Genomic DNA, 22951 nt, shown 5'->3' with positions numbered 1-22951 from the left:
GTTGTATTTCACAACTTTTGGTATGTTGTATTTTCATTTTCATTTGTCTCAGATATTTTATAATTTCCCTTGTCATTTCTTCTTCGACCAATTTGTTGTTGAAGAGCGTGTTGTTTAATTTACACATAGTTGTGAATTTTCCAGTTTTCCTTCTGCTATTGATCTGTAGTTTCGTTTGTTTGTTTGTTTTGTTTTGTTTTGTTTTGTTTTGTTTTGTTTTTTGAGGCGGAGTCTCGCGCCCGCCACCTTGCCCGGCTAGTTTTTTGTAGTTTTTAGTAGAGATGGGGTTTCACCGTGTTAGCCAGGATGGTCTCGATCTCCTGACCTCGTGATCCGCCCGTCTCGGCCTCCCAAAGTGCTGGGATTACAGGCTTGAGCCACCGCGCCCGGCCGAGAGTACTTTTATTTCAGCGTGAAAGACTCCCTTTAGCATTTCTTGTAGTGCAGTCCTCAGATTTTGTTTACCTGGAAATGTCTTAATTTCTCCTTCATTATTGAAAGATGATTTAAAAGTATATACAATTCCTGGTTGACAGCTTATTGTTTTCTTTCAGGACTTTAAATATATCATTTCACTACCTTCTGGCTGGTTTCTTAGGAGAAATCAGCTGTTACCGTATTGAGGATCCTTTGTACACAAGAAGCTGCTTCTCTCTTGCTGCCTTCGCAATTCTGTCTGGCCTTGGGTTTCCTCAGTTTTATTGTAACATGTCTTGGTGTGGGTTTCTTTGAGGTTTTCCTGCATCAGATCTATTGAGATTCCTGAATGAGTATATTTGCATGTTTTTCAGATTTGGGATGTCTGGGGCCATTATTCCTTCAAATACTTTTTCTGCCATTTTGTCTCTTCTCAACTTCTGTAACTTCTACGAGCATATGTGAGTACATTTGGCTCTGTTCAATTTTCCTCAATCTTTTTTCATTCTCGCTACACAGACAATTACTTCAATTGTTTTATCTTTAAGTTCACCGACCCCTTTTTCTGCTTGCTTAAATTTGCTGATAAACCCCGTCTGTTAAGGTTCGTATTTCACTTTTTGGACTTGTCCATTCCAGAACTTCTGTATTTTTTTTTTCTTTTTTTCTTAAAAAAAACAACAACAAAAAAAACCTACTTTTAGAGCATTTTTAGGCTCACAGAAAAATTTAGCAAAAGCACAGAGAGTTCCCACATCCCCTGGCACAGCCTCCTCAACTATCAACATCCTAAACCAGATGGTGCATTTGTTACAATCAGTGAACTTACACTGACACATCATTATCATTTAAAGTCTGAAGTTTACATTGGGGTTCACTCTCAGTGTGGTACATGGCTTTGAGCAAATGTACATGGACATATGTCCACCATTGGAGTAGCTTACAGAGTAGCTTCACTGCCCTAAAAATTCACTGTGCTCCACCTACTCATCCCTCCTGTCCTACACCTACTCATCCCTCCCATCCTCCACCTACTCATCCCTCCCGTCCTCCAACCCCTGGGAATCACGGATCTTTTTATTGTCTCCATAGTTTTTGACTTTTCCAGAATGTCATGGAGTTGAAATCATACAGTAGACTTTTTAGCTTTGTTTCTCTCACTTAGTAATATGCATTTAAGGTTACTCCATGTCTGTTAATGCCCTGATAGCTCATTTTTCAGTATTGAATAACAGTCCATTGTTTGAGTATACCACACTTGATTTATAGATTTACCTACGGAAGGACATTTTGGTTGCTTCCAAGTTTTGGTTCCTTTTTTACCACTTCTGTCTCTTTACCATGCGCTCGTTGTGTTCATACAACATTTTCCTGACGTCCGTTAGTTCTTTGTCTATGGTTTCCTTAAGCTCATTGAACATACTTAGCACAAATCTTGATTTCACACGTTTGACTAGTAATCCCAATATACGGACTTTCCTGGAAATGGTTTCTGTCATAGTCTGTATTTCCTGTAAATGTGGCAAAACTGCTGCTGCTTTGTATGCTTTGTAATTTTTTTTTGAGACCTGGACATTTCGAGTATTATGCTGTGGTGACTGGAAATCTAACTTTACCAAACTCCTCAAGGATTGCTGAACCTTGCCTGTTAAGGGCTGAAGCCATCTGTTTGTGACTTTTCCAAACTTTTAGTTTTAAGCTTTGTTTTTTCCCAACTTTAATTTGTATTTTTGCACAGTATGTATTCCTTGTTGTGTGTAGTCACTGAAGTTTCTGTTCTTTTATCTCTGCAGTCAATAGTGACCTGACAAAGATTTCCTTAAGTGTTTGGCTCCCAGACCAGAGAAGGATACTTTCTCTTTAAATCCTCTGGAAGCCACTTCAGTCTTTGGGGGTTGAAACAATGTCCTTTGTGCTGGCCCCTCAGTGGTCACAGGCAGCCATCAGCAGTCAGAACCCACAACCCTAATATTTGGAGGACAAGGGTCCTTCTTGCTTATCCTGGCTCCAGCAAGCAGCACTGCTGTGGAATAGTAGCCACAACCATGTGATAGGCTGACATTCCTAAAATTTACCATCAAGCTCTCCCCTGGACAACTCCAGAGTTCCCAAATAGTGACTTCAGATGGTGGCTCGTAGCTCCGTAGTTATTTAGCAGGAGGCACAGATTCCCAGAGCTTGCCACTCTACTGCTTTCCTCCATGTCACTCCTCACATCCCAGGATTGCTTTTGAGATGTCCTGACTTTGTAACTAACAGAGTTTTATGAGTAGCCTGCTTGTTCTCAAGAAGGTTAAAAAAAAAAAAAAAAAAAAAAAAAAAAAAAAAAAAAGAACAAATACATGAATACATGTCTTGCAAAATGCTTTTAAACATTTTTTTTTTTTTTGAGACGGAGTCTCGCTCTGTCGCCCGGGCTGGAGTGCAGTGGCCAGATCTCAGCTCACTGCAAGCTCCGCCTCCCGGATTTACGCCATTCTCCTGCCTCAGCCTCCCGAGTAGCTGGGACTACAGGCGCCTGCCACCTCGCCCGGCTAGTTTTTTGTATTTTTTAGTAGAGACGGGGTTTCACCGTGTTAACCAGGATGGTCTCGATCTCCTGACCTCGTGATCCGCCTGCCTCGGCCTCCCAAAGTGCTGGGATTACAGGCGTGAGCCACCGTGCCCGGCCGCTTTTAAACATTTTTAAGGAGAAGTTATTGGGGGAAACAAATGTCATGAAATCAGAAAAGGATAGAGAAGGTGACGCTTGCACACAGTGGAAGACTCAAAAGGGACAAAACCAGACATGGAAGTTCCAGAAGGGGCAATATTAGCCTATGGGGGTAACAACAGAACAGTAGCTGCCTCTAGGAGTGGGCATTGGGTGGGAGGGGACCCCAGGGAGTCTTCAGGGGTGCAGGAAATATTCTACATCTCAATGTGGGCTGTAATGACACAGGTGTATACATACATCAAATGTCACCAAGCTGTATTCTTCAGCTTTTTGCGCACCTTACACACACACACATCATTGTGGTTGTTTTATACTTCAGTTAAAAAAGAAAATGGAAAGGAAATTGACATTTCTTGGTTCTTGCTGTGTGCTAGGCCCTGACTTGGTCTGCTTTTAAAGAAATCATTCATTTCATGAGCACGTACTACGTCCGAAGTACTGTCTAGATTCTGAGGACTCAGCAATTAACAGGAAAAATTAGGCACAGCCCCTGCCAGATGGTGCTCACAGTTAGTGTAGGAGCCAACATCAAATAAGGAAAGTGGCCACAGCAACAAATAAAGGGCAGTGCGAGTGTGTGGAAGAAGGACCGTGTCCTAGTCTGGGGGTGAGTCAGAAAGCCTTCCCTGGGAGATCAGGTTAAACAGAGGTCTCAGTCTGAGAAGGAATAAGCAGCTGAGGGGCAGGGGCTGGGGAGAAGGGCACGTCATGTGAGGGAACAGCATGTGCAAAGACCCTGTGGCAGGGAGAGGCGTGGCACATTAAGGAGGGATTAGGGCCCAGCAGGGTACTGCTGATGTCAGAGAGCAAAGGACCTGAAAACAACCATGTGCAGATGGGAAAACTGAGGCTGGAGAGGGGAAGTGGCTGCCCCAAGCCTCCAGCAAGTGCAGTGGGGGTTGGAAGCCAGCTTTGTCTGCCCTCTCTGCTCCTGAGACAGAAAGGTTGTCTGTGGGAATGTGGACAGGAGAGGCTGTCTGGGTTCCCATCAGGGACAAGAGGCTGGGCTGTGGCCGCCTGCCAGCTGCCCTCACTCTCCTGGTCTCTCAGCTCCACAGGGCCTGTGGACAGGGGTGGCTATGAGATCCTGCCCTGAAGAGCAGTACTGGGATCCCCTGCTGGGCACCTGCATGTCCTGCAAAGCCATTTGCAACCATCAGAGCCAGCGCACCTGTGCAACCTTCTGCAGTGAGTTCTGGGGCCTGAGCCCAGGGGACAGTGCAATCTCCCTCCTCCTTCCTCCCTAGAGCACCCTCTGGCCCCACAGTCAGGTGGCTGAGGAAAGGGTGGCAGGAGGAGATGTACAGTGTGGCACCTCTTACCCCTCCACCTTCCTGCTTTGGTCACACAACTTTCTTTCAGTGTCTCAAACATAGTACATTCTTTCCTGTCTCAGGTCCTTTGTACATGCTGTTCCTGCTGCCTGGAATGCATTCCCTCTATCATCTTCCCTCAGCTCCCTCCTACTCAACGTTCAGGTCTCAGCCCAAACATCAGGGGTCTCCTCTGATCACCTAGTAGAACTAGGCCCTCCCTTGTCACTGTCTGTTGTTACATTCTTTTGAAACTTGTTATTACAGAACTTATCACACATGTACACAGATAGGATAGCACAATGATGCCCTCTGCACCCATCACCAGCTTCACAAATTGTTTAAATTCTGCCTTGTATTTTCCCAACCAATTTTTTTGGCTAGTGAATTTTATTTTATTTTATATATTTTTTATTTTTTATTTTTTATTTTTTTTTGAGATGAAGTTTCGCTCTTTTTGCTCAGGCTGGAGTGCAATGGTGTGATCTCGGCTCACTGCAACCTCCGCCTCCTGGGTTCAAGTGATTCTCCCACCTCAGCCTCCCGAGTACCTGGGATTACAGGCATGTGCCACCACGCCCAGCTAATTTTGTATTTTTAGTGGAGATAGGGTTTCTCCATGTGACCTTAGGTGATCCACCCACCTCAGCCTCCCAAAGTGCTGGGATTACAGGTGTGAGCCACTGCGCCCAGCCTGCCTTGTGTATTTTAAAGCACAGCCAAGATCTCATATAATTTTACCTGCAGATACTGGACCACGAAGACTTGTCAAACATAACCCAAATATCCTGTCACTACTAGCAATGCTTTATTGACATCATCTAATACTCAGGCCATATTCAGTTTTCCCTGGTTGTCTTGAAAACTATTCATTGCTTGCTGTTCTTTTTCATAACCTGTTCTTTTCCTTGATAGAACTTACCACGATTTGCTGTTTTGTTCTTTCGTGTGTATGTGTTTTATGTCTGACTCAACCACTAGGCTGGGAGCTCCCTGGGGGGAGGAACCATGTCTGACTTGAGCCTAGCACAGTGCCTGACACATAGTAAGTCCTTCATGAATACTTGTTGAGGGGAACTCAGAGAGGATGAGTGACTTACCCAAGATCACCCAGTTTAAAAGTGGAGATGTCACAGCGACATCCTGGTTTGAACCCAGGACTCCCACTCCTAAATCATGACCTGAACCACTACCCATTAATGAATTAGAACATTCATTGGTTCATCCCACAAACATAGATGGAGTGCTCCAGCCCTATGGAAACAGGAATCTGGCGTGGCCCTTCAAAGACAGTGTCATCTAATGGGAGAAATGACTATGTGTCAAGGTAGAAAGCCGCAGTTGGGAGAGACCACCTTCAGCTGAAGGGCTGTAGGGTGGGGAGGTGTCCCTACAGGAAGCACCATCAGAGGTGGATTGTTAAGAGGCCACAGAATGGGGAAATCAGATGGATGTCTGGAAAAGAGGGCAGTATGCGCAGAGGTGCAGAGGTGGGAAACACAGTAGGGAGGACTGAGTCCTGGGGTGGGGTGGCTGGATAGGGTGTGAGGTCAGGCAGGGAGGGTCAGTGGTCTGGGGTGCTCAGGCACCACCTGCAACAGGGGAAGAGGTCACAGAAAGCCCCAAGGACACCAATGCTGGACTAACCCTGTGTGACACAGAGTGGAGGTGTCAGTTTCTGTGCGGTTCAGGGGAGCCCCGGGCATAGGGCAGGGCCAGAACAGGGGAGGTCACTGGCCCCATGTGGGCCATCTGAGTTTTCCCCAAGGTCCCAATTCCGTGATCTTTTAGTTCCTTCCTTTACTCTGTCAAAGACACAAGAACAGGTGTGTGTTTGCTTTGTGAAGAGGCTCAAATGAATATTCTACTCAAGCCTTCCATTAAGTGAGCATTTAGTATGCACCAGGCACTGTGTTGGGTCCTACAACTCTGCCAACAACCCTAAGAAGAAGTCAGTACTGTTATTTTCCCTATGTTGGAAATGAGGAAACTGAGGTATGGAAAGGCTAAGACCACACTGCCTGCAAGTGGTACAGCCGAGGATGACCCCAATTGAAATTTGGTTCTGTTATTTGGGTTCTTATCCACTATCCTGCACTGCCTCTGAAATGTGTCCTTAAAATATATATGTGAGCCACATTTTCACATAAATACCTTATTCTAAAGACAAAGGAAACTTGCCTTTTTCACATAAAAACTTTCATGTAGAAATATTCTGAGGCTAGACCAGACGCAGTGGTTCATGCTGCCTGTAATCCCAGCACTTTGGGAGGCCGAGGCAGGCAGATCACCTGAGGTCAGGAGTTCACGACCAGCCTGGCCAACATGGCAAAACCCCATCTCTACTAAAAATACAAAAATTAGCCAGGTGTTGTGGTGGTCGCCTGTAATCCCAGCTACTCGGGAGGCTGAGGCAAGAGAATTTCTTGAACCTGGGAGGCGGAGGTTGCAGTGAGCTGAGATCGTGCCACTGCACTTCACTGGGCAACAAGAGCGAAACTCCATCTCAAGAACAACAACAAAAAAAAAATTAGAAAGAAATATTCTGAGGCTTTAGATAAGATAATTGATTGTTCCAAATAGATTTCTTTATGCATTCAAAGTTGGGTCCACTGTGCTCTCTTAAGGCAAGTGTGACTGAGCTTTAGTTTCCTTGGCTTCTGGGCCTTGGCACTGATACTTGTGTAAGCTGCTGTAATTCTTATTTAGTATTAAGAGAGAAGAAACACTATTCATGTGAACTTTTCCACCTTCCTTCCAACCCCCTGCCCCAACTTGTCAAAGAGGATTCTGACTTTTCCCCTTCATTCTTTTTTTTTTTTTTTTTTTTTTTTTTTTTTTTTTTTTTTTTTTTTTTTTTTTTGAGGCGGAGTCTCGCTCTGTCGCCCGGACTGGAGTGCAGTGGCCAGATCTCAGCTCACTGCAAGCTCCGCCTCCCGAGTTTACGCCATTCTCCTGCCTCAGCCTCCCGAGTAGCTGGGACTACAGGCGCCCGCCACTTCGCCCGGCTAGTTTTTGTATTTTTTTTTTAGTAGAGACGGGGTTTCACCGTGTTAGCCAGGATGGTCTCGATCTCCTGACCTCGTGATCCGCCCGTCTCGGCCTCCCAAAGTGCTGGGATTACAGGCTTGAGCCACCGCGCCCGGCCTTCCCCTTCATTCTTTATGCTAATTTGAAATATATTTCTCCTTGATGAGGCTTGAAAAATGCAAGTAAAGGTCTTATGTAACAATGTAATCTAGATCTCAATTTTAAATGATAACTGAATATCTTCATACGTTTGGAAACTAAGAAATGCACTTGTAAATAACCCATTGGTCAAAGAAGAAATAATAATGAAAAATAAGTACATTTTGAACTAGGTAGAGGAAAAATAATACACATCAAAATGCAATGCAGCTAAAATAGTACTTACAGGACAATGCACAGTCTTCATTGTGTATATTGTAAAAGTACTTGGCTTACTCTGGAATTGCTTGCTGGAATTTTACCGTAATTTTTTTTTAACTTTGATGTCCTTTGTGGTCAAACCTACAACTCCTGCTAGTCTGTTACCCAGCAGTATTACGCACTTCTGTCTCCCAGGGTCACTCAACTGCCGCAAGGAGCAAGGCAGGTTCTATGACCATCTCCTGAGGGACTGCATCAGCTGTGCCTCCATCTGTGGACAGCACCCTAAGCAGTGTGCATACTTCTGTGAGAACAAGCTCAGGAGCCCATTGAACCTCCCACCAGAGCTCAGGAGACAGCGGAGTGGAGAAGTTGAAAACAATTCAGACAACACGGGAAGGTACCAAGGATCGGAGCACAGAGGCTCAGAAGCAAGTCCAGGTAAGCAACCCCAGGCCAATCTGCATGGTGTCACGCAGGGTCAGAAAGGGTAGGAGGCCTGATGCCAGGCCTAGAACAGGAGAGTCAACTATGCACGAAGCCCAGAGTACAGGCAAATGGGCAGAAGCCAGGGAGATCATCCCAGGATAAAAAACAATGTACACAACATTTCCGGAAGTCTGTGGACAAGAAGAAAACAGGAGAAAGGACCTGCCATGTGAGGAAGAGCCTTGTACTGGAGGCTGCCGAGACTGCGCCAGTTCTCGAAGCACAGGTATGAGTAAGCAGCAGACCCACGTGTGTGAGCACCTGAGCAGAGCCACCACCTGCCCTCTACCAATGCTGCAGACTCCCTTTATTTCTATTATTATTTTATTTATAATTTCAACTTTTATTTCAGATCTGGGGGTACATGTATAGGTTTGTTACATGGGTATGTTGCTTGATGCTGAGGTTTGGGGTACAAATGGTCTTGTCACCCAGGTGGTGAGCATAGCACCCAGTAGGTACTTTTTCAGCCCTTAGCCCCTCCCTACCTCCCCCTTCTAGTAGGCCCCAGTGTCTGTTGTTCCTGTCTTTATGTCCATCTGTATGCAGTGCTTAACATTTCACTTTTAAGTGAGAACATGTGGTATTTTCTGTTTCTGCGTTAATTCACTTAGGATAATGGTCTCCAGCTGCATGCATGTTGCTGCAAAAAAATGATTTTTTTTCTTTTTGTGGCTGTGTAGTATTTCATTGTGTATATGTACCACATTTTCTTTATCCAATCCACCACTGATGGGCACCTAGATTGATTCCATGTCTTTGCTATTGTGAATAGTGCTGTGATGAACACACGTGTGTATGTGTCTTTTTGGTAGAATGGTTTATTTTCCTTTGGATGTATACCCAGTAATGGGATTGCTGTGCTGAATGGTAACTCTGTTTTAAGTTCTCTGAGAAATCTCCAAACTGCTTTCTACAGTGGCTGAACTAATTTACATTCCACCACCAGTGTATAAGTGTTCCCTTTTCTCTGTAGCCTCACCATCATCTGTTGTTTTTTGACTTTCTAACAATAGCTATTCTTACTGGTGTGAGGTGGTCCCTCATTGTGGTTTTCATTTGCATTTCTCTGATGATCAGTGATGTTGAACATTTTTTCATGTTTGTTGGCTGCTTGCATGTCTTCTTTTGAAAAGTGTCTGTTCATGTCTTTTGCCCACTTTTTAATGTGGTTGTTTGATTTTTGAATTGTTTAACTTCCTCATAGATTATGGATATTAAACCTTTGTTGGGTGCATAGTTTGCAAACATTTTCTCCCATTCTGTCGGTTGCCTGTTTATACTGAGAGTTTATTTTGCAGTGCAGAAGCTCTTTCGTTTAATTAGGTCTCACTTGTCAATTTTTGTTTTTGTTGCAATTGCTTTTGAGGACTTAGTCATAAATTCTTTCCCAGGGCCAATGTCCAGGATGGTATTTTCCAGGATTTCTCTAAGATTCTTACAGTTTAGGGTCTTACATTTAAATCTCTAATTGCATCTTGCATCTATGTTCCTCAGGGATATCGGCCTGTAGTTTTCTTTGTTGTTGTTGTTGTTGTGTCTTTGCCAGGTTTTGGTACCAGAGTAAAGCTGGCTTTCCAGAATGAGTTAAAAGAATCCCTCCTTGATTTTTTGGAATAGTTTCAGTAAAATTTGTACCAGCTCTTCTTTGTGCTTCTGATAGAATCTGACTGTGAATCCATCAGATTCCATTTAGAGGCAAAAGAAGCTTCCTAAGAATGAGAAGGGAAAGGTATCACTAAAAAAGTTTTTGTGGTTCATTAGCCATTGCCAGAGGGAAAAAAATTGTGCAAAGAAAAGGCTGGGCATGGTGACTCATACCTATAATCCCACCACTTTGGGAGGCAGAGGCAGGCGGATCACTTGTGGTCAGGAGTTCAAGACCAGCCTTATCAACAAGGGGAAACCCTATCTCTACCAAAAATACAAAAATTAGCAGGATGCGGTGGTGCACACCTATAGTCCCAGCTACTTGGGAGGCTGAGGCAGGAGAAAGGTTTGAACCCAAGAGGTGAAGGTTGCAGTGAGCCAAGATTGTGCCACTGCACTCCAGCCTGAGGGACAGAGTGAGACTGTGTCTCAAAAAAATAAGTAAATAAATAAAAATAAAAATAAAAAGAATAAAAAATAAAAAAAGAAAATGAAAAAACTTATGGCTGGAGATGGCCACTTTGGACATGGGAAGAAGGGTCCTGTTGAGCTGGGCATCTGCTAAGTGTCAGGCATCAGAAATGATCTAATTAGTCCTCCCAGCAACCACCTCTTGGTGCACCTCCCCTGCTCTGTGGCATCAGAAAGGACGGAAGAGGGATGCTGTGTGGATCCATAAGCACTAGCGATGGAGTTTGCCCTGCTCTCAGCCTGTCCTGGAGAGACAGCAGGCCTGCTCTTCTCGAGGCTGATTGGTTCCTTTCCTTTGCAGTGACTTTCCTGTGATAACCTCATTTCCATGAGGCCAGTCCCCAGGGCCAAGGTCCCATGGGCAGAGCCTGTGTGCCTGATGATGGAGGTTGCCCAGCACCCCGTTGTCCCTGCTTAGCCTGGCATCTCCTACTCTCCTGCCAGTTAGCTGCTGCTGCCTAACAAGCCATCCCCAAATGTGGAGGTGTGGGCTTCCTCCAGAGTCAGGGATTTGGCTGGGCTCAGCTATGCCAGGCTGGCTCTGCTCCATGTGCCTCTCATCCCCGTCCTGGGACCAGTGGGCTGCCCAGGTGCATCCATCTCATGATAATACAGGAGTGCAGCAGACAGGAGCACGCAGGCCTCTTGCCACCTAGGCTGGGAACTTGCATTTCATCACCGCCACTGCGTTTCTTTCCATTCACAGTGCCAGCAGATTCAGGAGAGGGGAAACAGATGCCACCTCTTGGTAGAAGGAGCAAGTAGGGGAGGGAGGAAACTTGTAGTCATGGTGAATTCAAGGCCATTTTTAATCTAGCACAGCGTCTTCTGAGGGGATGTGCAGATTCACATGGAGGGGGTGTGGATACAGAGGGGCTAAAGAGCCCAGCCACCGATGCAAGTGGCCATGCCTGTCACCCTGGTGTCTGGCCACCTGCATACCTTCCCTGCATCCAGTGATGCATTTGAAACTTCCTGCAAACCTGGAACATTGCCCACCTCTGATGTAATAGATTTCCCTGTGGGTCATTCCTACCCACCTCACAGATCGAGAGACAGTCTCAAATTTAGAGTGACTCGCTGACAGTCACACAGCGAGTGCATGGCTGAGCTGGGATTTGAGCACAGTCTGGGGGTTCCAAAGTTTGTCTTCTCTGCAAGAGCAAAATGACCCAAAATGGCGTCCACAGGGCTATTGCTCCTTGGGGGTGAACTGTCATCCCTGGGACAAGGTTAGCCACTTATTGTGTGTGACCATCAGCCAAGCCCCCTTCCCAGAGACCACTGGGCAGAACCTCGGAGCCTCATCTTGGCTCCAGGGATGGAGCCCCAGGCTGTGAGCATTGGGGGCTGTGTGAGGACCTGTTGGTGCCAGTGGGGTCGGCATTACCACGCCTCACCCTGCATCAGTTGCCACACTTGTGCCATGGTGTGGCTTTTGGTGGCTGTGTGACTGTCGCTGTGCACTGCCCTGCCCTGTGTTTCTCCAGAGGTCCAGGGCTAAGGTCTGTTCTGTTCTGACCTCTGATGCCTGCATGAGCTGGTGGGGCAGGAGGGGAGCTTGCTGTGGATTGCAAATAGGAAGTACAGAGCCACATGGCGAGGGGAGGGACCCAGAGGTGGACCTATTTAAGGGCAGGGAGCCGAGGACACCATGCGACCAAGTTGTGCAGCTGCACTGGCGGAAGGGCTGACCTGTTCTCTGCCCTCTTCGTGGGCTCCCCAAAATCTGCTGTCCCCCATCTCCAACCCTGCCAGGCCCTGCCTCACCCTGACTCCAGGTTTCTCTTGCATCCCATTCAGAACTGCCCCTCCTTAGTTGAACCTGGAACTGTGGCAGGCTTGCTGTGCATGGGTAGCGGGGAGAATGAGGCAGTTCCTGTCCCAGACCCATGGAGCTTACCATCTTGTGGAAGGCCAGGCAGTGGACAAGCCACGCAGATGACACATTCCTTTCAGTGCATGGGGGCCACGTAACCCAGCTGCAGGTGACATGGGGACAAGGAAGGCTTCCTGGAGGAGGAGCCTTTAGGGCAGGCTGGGGTGGGGGTGTGGAATATGGAGCCAGACCCTAGTTATGTCCCTCACAAGCTGTGTGACCTGGAGCAAGCTACTGACCCTCTCTGAACCTTGGTTCTGTGAGAGTGGAGTTGTTCACCTTTATAGAGTTGCTGTGAGGGTGATTTGGGAGAATACGTTTTTGGGGGAGCACGTGCTCTGTGCGCTGGAACTGCTCATTCAAAAAGCAACTATGTTGAAGCCACACGGTGGGGACAGGGTTCTAGGCAGAGGCAACAGCACATACAGGTGCTGCTAGGAGCAGTGAACTGGGCTGTTGGGAGGCTGTGAGGGGCTCTGTGCTGGAGACCGGGCTAAATCCCTTCCTCTCAGGCTTCCAGCCTGCAGGAGTGTGGTGGCCACTCCACGGAAACAGGAGGGACCCCACCCCAGATCTGCTTTGAAGGTGGAGACTGACCACTCCACATGCTCACCAAGCGGGCACAGAAGGCCCTGCTGCTCACACATGGGGCTTCGTGGGGAGAGCAGGGCAGGCTCCCAAGCTGGACTGAAAATGGCTTGAGATGTTGAGCAGGAGAGGAGTCTGGCGTGGGGTTCTGTTGTGACAACTCCAGGCCGATGCAAGGAGCTCCCTGCCCGGGCTCCGGGGCAGGTGCATGTAGTGTCTGCGTCTCCCTGAGGGGAACAGGTGGCCCAGGGAGCCTGCCCCAGTGGGTGGGGCTGCTCATCTGTCCAGCAGAGAAGGAGGAAAAGCACCAAGGGCAGGACCCTGTCCCCCAATGTGGGGGCTGCAGAGGACTGAGTTGGGAAGAGCAAGCATTCAGGGGTGGTTGGAGATGGCACCAGGAGGGACCAGATGCCAGATGACAGTGGGCCCCATGTGCCAGACTGGGAGGCCGATGTCTTGCTGGGCACAGGGGCAGCCACGGGAGAAGGGGTCAGAGCACGGCTATGGGGAGAGTGCCCTGTTGCCTCTGGATGATGGTGATGGCATCAGGGGCCCTGTGAGAGGCTATTTCTGGCAATAATAGGAACCAGAGATGACAAGGACCTAGGAAGGGACAGAGGGACAATGCATTGGCATGAGATTAGAACTGGAGGGAGAGGCCGGGCGTGGTGGCTCACGTCTGTAATCCCAGCACTTTGGGAGGCCAAGGTGGGTGGATCACGAGGTCAGGAGATCAAGACCATCCTGGCTAACAAGGTGAAACCCCATCTCTATTAAAAATACAAAAAATGAGCTGGGCGTGGTGGCGGGCGCCTGTAGTCCCAGGAACTCAGGAGGCTGAGGCAGGAAAATGGCATGAACCCGGGAGGTGGAGCTTGCAGTAAGCTGAGATGGCGCCACTGTACTCCAGCCTGGGCGACAGAGCAAGACTCCGTCTCAAAAAAAAGAAAAAAAAGAACTGGAGGTAGTCAGCCATGGAACTGCTCAGCCTCTGTGTCCTGCAGACATTGGGGGTGCCCGTGACCCCTTCTGGGAATAAGGTTCTGGAATGCATCAAAGCACATAAGGTTAGGAAAAAAACACTGGTGCTGAAATCTAAATATTGAACAAATTGCGACATCAGAATTAACCTATGTGCATCTGGGCTACTCGTGCCTTGCTGTCCCCACCTATAATGGTCATAATGACTCTGACCTCACAAGGCTCTTGTGGGGCCTCAGTGACTTGGGGTTTGCTGAGCATTCAGAACCCTACCCAGGACTGAAGGGGTTGTCACCCTGGCTGGGTGGGTTCTGTCCTAGGATAGGCTGTGCTTCCTGGGGCTGCTAAGACAGTGAGCACATGTTAGGTTCTTAAAACAACACAAACTGATCTTCTGTCTTCTGGTCTGGAGCCCAGAAGTCTGAGATCCAAGCAGCAGCAGAGCCCTGCTCCCTCTGAAAGCTCCAGGGTAGGATTCTTCCCTGCCTTCTCCGTCTTCTGGCGGCCGCCCCAGGCCTCCTGGGCTTGTGGCCCCATCACTCCCATCTCTGCCTCTTCTACATGGCTTCTTTCCCGTGCCTGTGTCTCCTCCCTTCTCTTCTTGCATAAGGACACTTGTCACTGGATCTGGACACTCATCCCCAGATTCTTATCTTCATGTTATGACCTTGTGTGGCTCTGTGGGGAGGCGGGGCTCAGCTGGGTGGGTGTTCTGCTGCTCTTGCTTGGGGTCTCTCATGCAAATGGTGCTGGGGAGGAAGCTATTGGAGGCTCGACTCTGATGCTGGGATATTCAGGTTTTGCTTCTCCTCCAGTTGATCTCAGGGCCTGCCCCTCTCCACTAGGACTCGCCAGCTGGACTTCTTGAGTGGTGGCTCAGGCCCAAGGGAGCAAACACCGAGGCTGTCAGGTCTTCTTGAGGCGGAGGCCCAGAGTGGCACAACCTCGCCCCCATGGCACTCTCCTAGATAGAATGAGGCCCAGCCCAGCCCAGATGGTCCACAGGGTGTAATGTCAGGTGACTGTGCTCTAGGCATGGTCTCTGAACACTTGCATGGTTTCTGAACAGTTGGGTTTCAGAATCTCATGTTGAAATGTTTGAAATATGCACAAATGTTTTGTTTTCCTCCTTAAATCAATGCAGTTCATTTCCGCTTAGTAACAACTTGTAGCCCGGCATTCTGTCTGTGCTCTGAGGGCTGGCAGGTCTTACCTGCTCATGCCTCCAGGGCACTGTTTGCATTCGATTCCAGAGGCAAGTAGGAGCAGGTAAGCGTTGGATATGTGGCACCAAGTTTGCAGGTCCTGGGGTCTTGCTTTCCTCCGTTAGGCCTCTTTGAGATCTGGGCACTGGACAGGAAGCACAGCCACTGACTGGTGGAGTGACAGCAGCTCACCCCAAGTTCCCATCTTCCCCGGTAAATGTCAGAGTGACACTGATGACCCCTAAGAGTCCTGGCAGCTCTGTCACTTTATGAGATTCCTAAATCTAAGAGTGTATGTGAGGAAGAAGGGCAGTGCCAGCCCTGGGGCCTCTGTGTGGCCCATGGGCTTGGAGCACTGGCCTGGGAGTTGGTCAGACCGGCTCCCAGGTGCAGGTCTGAGACTGGGAACAGTATCTTAGAGACTCCATTTTGTCATCTGCAAAATGGAGTGTGAATGGCAGATGCTGTGCAACACAGTCTAGCAGGTCCTCAAAAAATGAAACAGAGTTATCATGTGACCCAGCCATTCTTCTTCTAGGTATACACCCAAGAAAACAGAAAACATCCGTCCACACGAACATGTGGATGTGAATGTTCACAGCAGTGTCATTCACAATAGTCAGAAAGTGGAAGCAACCCAAATGCCCATTCCCTGATGAATGCGTAACAGATGTGGTCTGTCCGTTCTGCCTAAAGAGGAACGAAGGTCTAATACACAGCACGGCAGGACATGGTGAACCCTGAAAACACGAAGCCAAGTGCAAGAAGCCAGGCACAAAAGACCACGTGTTGTACGATTTCATTAATATGAAATGTCCAGAATAGGCAAATCCATAGAGACAGAAAGGAGATGGGCAGTTGCCAGGGGCTGAGGAGAGGGGTTGGGGAGTGACTGCTGATGAGACAGGGTTTCTGTTTGGTGATAAAAATGGTCTCCAATTAGATAGTTGCCGTGGCTGCACAAGCTTGTGATGTGCTAAAAGCCATTGATTGTACACTTTAAAATGGCAAATTTGATGGTATACAAATTCTGTCTTAATTTTTTCAGTGGGGGTAGTTGTTCACCATCAGAGCAGGAGGATGAAGGGGGGTGCTATAGGGGAAGTGCCTGGCCAGCCTTAATTTTTTTTTTTTTTTGTGATGGAGTCTTGCTCTGTTGCCCAGGCTGGAGTGTGGTGGCACGATCTCAGCTCACTGCAAGCTCTGCCTCCTAGGTTCACGCCATTCTCCTGCCTCAGCCTCCTGAGTAGCTGGGATTCAGGCGCCCACCACCAGGCCGGCTAATTTTTTGTACTTTTAGTAGAAACGGGGTTCCACCGTGTTAGCCAGGATGGTCTCCATCTCCTTACCTCGGGATCCGTCTGCCTTGGCCTCCCAAAGTGCTGGGACTACAGGTGTGAGCCACCGCGCCCAGCCATCAGCCTTAATTTTTTAATGGGAGTAGTTGTCCACCATCAGAGCGGGAGGATGAGGGGGTTGCTGTAGGGGAAGTGCCCGGCACGAAGTGGGGCTCGCTCTTCTCGACATGTTGTCTTAAATCTGGCTCATCTGTCCTTCCACCCAGTGCCTACAGGATGCCCAACTCCAGGGACAGGGAAGAGCTTTTGGGATAAGGAGCACTTCCAAGGGGAGGGCTTTCGCCTGGTCTGGTCTGTCTCCAGCATCCAAACCTGGAGGTGCAAGTCCTGAGTCACAGGGTGGCCAGGTGCCCTGATGCCCAGGGACCTCCTGGTTGGCACCTGCTGTCCTGGTCTCATTAGTGTAACACTGCCTGTCCTACTCTCAAACTACAGTGGGCCCTCTGTGTCGTGCACCCCATGTCTGTGGATTCAACCAACAGCAGCTAGAAAATACTCAGAAAACAAAGTGGATAGTGGCATCTGTAGTGAACTTCTGCAGCCATTTTTTCTTGTCGTTATTCCCTAAACAATACAGTATAACACACATCTACATGGCATCTATATTGTATTAGGTATTATAAGTAATCTAGAGATGACTCTGTACAGGAGGATGTGTGTAGGTTGTATGCAAATGCAAGGCCATCTCATATCAGGCACTTGGACATCCATGTATTTTGGTATCTGTGGGGGATCCTGGAATCAGTCCCCCATGGATACCTAGGGACAACTGTAAACGCTCACCCAGGAAGGCTTCTCCTTGGAGGAAGGGCCCAGTTCAAGATGCACAGAGACATGCTCCCTGTAGCCCCGTCTGTTCATCTCTACATTTACCCATCAGCCCATCTCCAGCGCTGTCCCAATTACAGCCCTAGCAAGTGGAGACAACAAGAAGGCCCAGCTCATATTTCCAGCTTCGAGGCCTTAGGAAGTTGCTGCCAGGAGGTGGGGAGGGATCAACTTCCTCCAGGATCCAGAGAGCATCCCAGCAGCCTCAGGGTCAGGAAAGGAGCCCAGTCTCTCCAGGAGCCAGAAAGGCTCGCAGCAGGGAGATGGGGGGATGTGGATTACTTGAGCCTAATGAGGGGAAGAGGAGAAGGCACTGCAGAGAGGGGTCTCACGCTGTCTTGCAGCTCTCCCGGGACTGAAACTGAGTGCGGATCAGCTGGCTCTGGTCTACAGCACGCTGGGGCTCTGCCTGTGTGCCGTCCTCTGCTGCTTCCTGGTGACAGTGGCCTGCTTCCTCAAGAAGAGGGGGGATCCCTGCTCCTGCCAGCCTCGCTCAAGATCCTGTCAAAGTCCGGCCAAGTCTTCCCAGGGTGAGTGCATGAAACTGGGGTCCTCGCCCTTCTCGTGACAAGCCTCGGGCCATCCCTCCGTCCTGTCACTGCCCCTGCTTCTAAGTGGAGAGGCCCAGGGCTTATCCCTGTTATTTGCTGTAGCTTGATAAAATCAATTTAAGACATCCTGGCAGGCAGATACCCAGGAGAGTGGCACTCAGGAAGGGTGGGTGTGGGGTGCCGGCCTTCAGATTTGCCTGGGCCCAGGATTCTCAGGATGCAGGGCCTTTAGGGCTAAGCCCAGGAGGAGGTGTCCCCTTGTGGGGGTGTGGCAGGCTTGGTACTGGACTGAAATGAGAGTCAAGATTTGCCTGCCCACCCCTGCCCAGGCACAGGTTCTGATTGGCAACTGGGGGACACTGACACTGGCCTGGGTGATTGCCCTTAGCTCCTGGGTCGGAGGAGAGTGCAGCTGCCCACACTGTCACCCCTACCCTGGTGCAGGGCCAGGCCTGGCCCACACACTCCACTCTTGCCTCTGCAGATCACACAATGGAAGCCGGCAGCCCTGTGGGCACATCCCCTGAGCCAGTGGAGACCTGCAGCTTCTGCTTCCCCGAGTGCAGGGCGCCCACCCAGGAGAGTGCAGTCATGCCTGGGACCCCCGACCCCACTTGTGCTGGAAGGTGGGGGCGCCACACCAGGACCACAGTCCTGCAGCCTTGCCCCCATATCCCAGACAGTGGTCTTGGCATTGTGTGTGTGCCTGCCCAGGAAGGGGGCCCAGGTGCATAAATGGGGGTCAGGGAGGGAAAGGAGGAGGGAGAGAGATGGAGAGAAGGGGAGAGAGAAAGAGAGGTGGGGAGAGGGGAGAGAGATGGGGAGAGAGATATGGGGAGAGAGAGACAGAGGAGGCAGAGAGAGAGAGACAGAGGGAGAGAGAGACAGAGAGGGAGAGAGAGGAAGAGAGGCAGAGAGGGAAAGAGGAAGAGAGGCAGAGAGGGAGAGAGACAGAGAGGCAGAGAGGGAGAGAGGGAGAGAGGGAGAGAGGCAGAGAGGGAGAGAGGGAGAGAGGCAGAGAGGCAGAGAGGGAGAGAGGGAGAGAGGGAGAGAGACAGAGGAGGCAGAGAGGGAGAGAGAGAGAGCAGGAGGTCGGGACACTCTGAGTCCCAGTTCCCAGTGCAGCCATCACCTAACCACATGTGCAATAAAGTCCTCGTGCCTCCTGCTCACAGCCCCTGAGAGCCCCTCCTCCTGGAGAATAAAAGCTTTGGTGGCTGCCCTTCCTCACTGCATTGTGGTTGGGTCTTTGATGAACGAAGACGTCCTGTCTATCACCTTCCTGGGCACAAGGCTCCACTGAACACTGCCCCCTCGGTTTGGGAGGACCTGTGATGCCCCTATCTCACCAGGCTCCCGAGGAAGCTTGTGACCTTGGGTTGAGCACTAGGCAGCCAGGTACCCACTCGGGTTCTACTCTCTCATTAAGAGAGAGAAAGAGACCAAAGAATGGTCTGCAGGGAGGGTGCCTGTGCAAACACCCAGGGAACCAGGGTCTTGAGCTGTCTTCATTTCCTTACAGACACACATTCCCTTCCATGCCTCCTTAGTGAGGGCATGAAGCACAGTGTGTGTGTATGTGCAGGTGTGTGCATGCATATGGGTGTGCATGTATGTGTGTGCATGCATGTATATGTATGTGCATGTGTGTGTCTGTGCATGTATTTAGGTATGTGTGTGTGTTGTGGGGGTTTGCAGTGGACACGAAGGGGAGGGCAGCTCTAGCTGAAAACTGCGAGTCTCTGAAAAAAACATCGAGATTCCCTGGACCACAGCAAGAGAATGTTTCCATCTGCATCCACTTCTTGTTAGCATTTAAAGCTGTATCTTCAGTAGCATGTAAACCTTAAGTAAACTATTCTTAGAAGCATTTTCACAGTAAGATAAATCCATAATAATGTACATTGAAATTATGCACCCTGCACCTCCCAAAATTATCTTGCAAACCTGCACCCACCAAAGATTCCCTTAGCGCACTTTGGGAAGTGTAGACAGGAAACCTGGGGCTCCATCGCTCATTCCATCTTTTCATCCTCTATGGGCTACCAGGCTGCATTGGTTTGCTAGGGCTCCCTTAAAGTACCACAGACTAGGCAGCTTCAGCAACAGAATCTCACTGTCTCACAGTCCTGCAGGCTGTAGGTCCAAGATCAAAGTGTCGGCAGGGAAGGTCGTTTTCCAGGGTGGTCCAGGAAGGCTCTGTTCCAGGCCTCTCTCCTGGTGTGTAAGTGGCCTTCCCTGTGTCTCCTCACCTCGTCTTCCCTCTGTGTGTCTCTGTCCACATTTCCTTTTCTTATAGTAAGGACACCAGTGGTTAGATTGGGGGCCCCCCTACTGACCTCATTTTTCATTTTAACTTATTTCTATAAGATGCTATCTCCAAATAAGATCACATTCTCAGGCACTGGGGCTAAGGACATCAACACAGGAATTTCAGGGGACAAATTCAACCCATCACACAGGCCCTCCCCGAGGCCACCTCTGCGTCATCTTTGTCTACAGGCAAGTTGGCATCTAAAAAGTGTCTGCCCAAGACATGCGTCTGGCCCATGGTACAGCCAGTCCACAGAGCCAATGGTGAGATCCGGGTGGCATTGTTTCCTCACCGCCATGCCTCACGCAAGCAGCTGCCTTCTTATAACAGGGTGGACACAAATCCCGGAACTGGCACAGACACTTGCTGGCTGTGCGTGAAGTAGCCCCACGTCAGTGTGCTGCAAAGATGCGGCTTAGAATGTTATGGCTTGTGTGAAAGATGTGCAGATTTCTATTCCTTCCGATCTGTGTTTTCAAGTTCAGCTGGTCTGAACCCAAGGGGCTTTGTAGGGTGCCTCTGGAACAGCCAGGGTGTTAGGGGTGCTGAAAACACAAGGTACCCAGGCTCAATCCCAGCTCCAATCACACAAATAATCTTGTGGTGGTGTTTCTTTGGTCAGATTTTTAAATTGATCTTTTGTACTTTTTTTTTTTTAGAAAGGGGTCCTTTGGTAGAAAGAAAATCTAAAACTCTAAACAACTAAATACTGTCCATTTTATCCATGTATTGTTGGTCCTATCCCCAAAGTACATCATGATTCCAGCCACTTGTCATGATCACTTTAATCTGAGCTCCCATTATTTTTCGCCTGGATTACTGTACCAGCCTCCCCGATGGCCTCCCCAATGCCACCTGGCCCCCTCCCCAGGGCTCAGCAAGATTTTTCTGAAAAGGACCTGGTGGTAAGCATCTTGGACTTCGTGGACCCCGTGGTCTTTGTTGCACATACTCAACAATTACTCAGCTCCATCACTGCAGCCCCAAAGCAGTCACAGACAAGAAGTGAACACGGGAGGAACTGTGGCTCCGATAAAACTCTATTCACCACAACAGGAGGGGGCCTTCATCTGGATTGTGGGCCATAGTTTCCCAACCCCTGCCTGACTTCATGGCAACACTGACCTTTGTATTTATGCTTCTTAAAAACATGTGTAAGCCGAGTGCAATGGCTCATGCCTGTAATCCCAACACTTCCAGCTGAGACTGGAGGATTGCTTGGGGCCAGGAGGTCCAGACCAGCCTGGGTAACACAGCAAGATCCTGTCTCTACAAGAAACCATTTCAAAAGCAGTCAGGCATGGGGTCCCACACATGTAGTCCCAGCTACGCAGGAGGCTGAGGTGGGAGGATTGCTTGAGCCTAGGAAGTCAAGGCTGTAGTGAGCTGTGTTTGGGCCACTGCACTTCAGCCTGGGTAATGGAGCAAGACTCTCTCTGTCTCTCTCTCTCTCTCTCTCTCTCTCTCTCTCTCTCTCTCTCTCTCTGTGTGTGTGTGTGTGTGTGTATAGATAAAATACTGTGTGTGTAATGGTTGTCTACAAGATACACCTTTAATTAATCACAGTCAACCCTCAAATAACACGCATAGTGTAGGACCCTTATAACGCTACACTCCCAACTCTTCTCCCCACCCATCTTTTGTTTTCTTTCCACGGATTCATCTTCCTCTCCTCATTGACTCTGCATGAGCGGGATTCCTGTTGGGGAAAGGTAGCTGGTGAGAAATGAGGTATCGAGAAACTAGCAAAGGGTCTTCTGGCTGTCTGGGGACAGTTCTTGTGTGGTCCCCAGCCTAGTCTCAAGGGTTCTGGGCCGGTCACCCTGCAGCCTTTGTGCTGTGTCTCTAGATCCGGGCTCTGAGGGAAGGGCCCTGGGAGACCCAACAGAGCGGGATGCCTGGTCTGACAAACGTCCCCCCATTCCTCTGGCTGTGTGGCTCAGGGATAGGCCCAGACGGTGTGTCCAGGTGGTGCCAGGCCACCTCCCCGGTCCCTTTGAGATGGGCCCAGAGGGTCTTATGGGGTGAGCATGAAGCTGGGCACCCAAAGCGTGGGGCCCAGTGTCCCTCCCTGTGTCCCAGAGGAGGGCCCCTGACCTGAGAAGACCCCCAGTGCCTGGCCTGTGGGTGCCAGTGTGGGGAAGGGTGGCTCTGTGGACTGAGGGGGGTCATTGAAAGAAGACTTTGAGCACCATGGCTCAGAGACCTGGGCAGGAGAGGCCTGGTCAGCAGAGACTTGGACATTAGGACTTGGTCACAAAAATATACGATCAGAAAGGACATGGCCATCAGAGACTTGGTCAGGGGCCCTGGTCATTGAGGGATTGTCAGTGAGGACCTGGTCATGGGTGCTTGGTCAGTGGGTGTTCTTGGTCAGTGGGGCCCTGATCAGTGGAGATCTGATTACTGGGGGCTTGGTCATCAAGAGCCTGGTCAGTCAGGATCTGGTCAGTGAAGGCCTTGTGGGGGGGGGGGGGCATTGGTCAGTAGGGGCCTTGTTGGAGGGGCTTGGTCAGTGGGGGCCTAGTTAGTGGGGTCCTGGCCAGCTGGCCTCTGGGTGACCTCATGCAGGGGTTTGTCCTTGGAACTAGCTTGTTGCCATCTGTAGTGGAGATGAGTCACGTCACCTCAGAGGGCTACTGGGAGAAGGAGGTGAGCAGATGTGTGGAATCCGGCCCTGTCACACAGACCTAGCACTTTACACCCTAGCTGAGTCCCCTGCTAAAGAGAGGGCCTGCCCTCTGCCCTCCACCCTCAATTCTCTGCCCCCCACACAGAGGACTGCCCCACCTAGGGAGGGC

At 49.5% G+C, this 22951-nt stretch overlaps 1 protein-coding gene across 6 annotated transcripts in view; it reads left to right on the top strand.

Moving 5' to 3' along the window:
- Positions 1–19066, top strand: part of LOC104668265 (tumor necrosis factor receptor superfamily member 13B) — a 32269-nt gene extending 13203 nt beyond the window's left edge. For 3 of the 6 annotated variants that reach the window (XM_030923285.1, XM_030923286.1, XM_030923287.1), the window contains 4 exons: positions 4184–4321; positions 8032–8277; positions 17630–17815; positions 18321–18689. In XM_030923285.1, coding sequence (XP_030779145.1) covers positions 4213–4321; positions 8032–8277; positions 17630–17815; positions 18321–18571 — 792 coding nt within the window. In that variant the 5' untranslated portion in view covers positions 4184–4212 and the 3' untranslated portion in view covers positions 18572–18689. Of the gene's footprint in view, positions 1–791; positions 879–4183; positions 4322–8031; positions 8278–17629; positions 17816–18320 lie in introns of all 6 variants that reach the window. The other 3 variants (XM_010370930.2, XM_030923284.1, XM_010370932.2) reach the window with 3 other exon arrangements.
- The last annotated feature ends 3885 nt before the right edge of the window (positions 19067–22951 follow it).

The sequence above is a fragment of the Rhinopithecus roxellana genome, chromosome 19 (assembly GCF_007565055.1).
Source record: "Rhinopithecus roxellana isolate Shanxi Qingling chromosome 19, ASM756505v1, whole genome shotgun sequence".
In the NCBI taxonomy this organism is placed as follows: Eukaryota; Metazoa; Chordata; class Mammalia; order Primates; family Cercopithecidae; genus Rhinopithecus; species Rhinopithecus roxellana.
The sequence above is the reverse complement of the archived record's forward strand: the minus strand, read 5'-3'. Positions and strand labels throughout refer to the sequence as shown.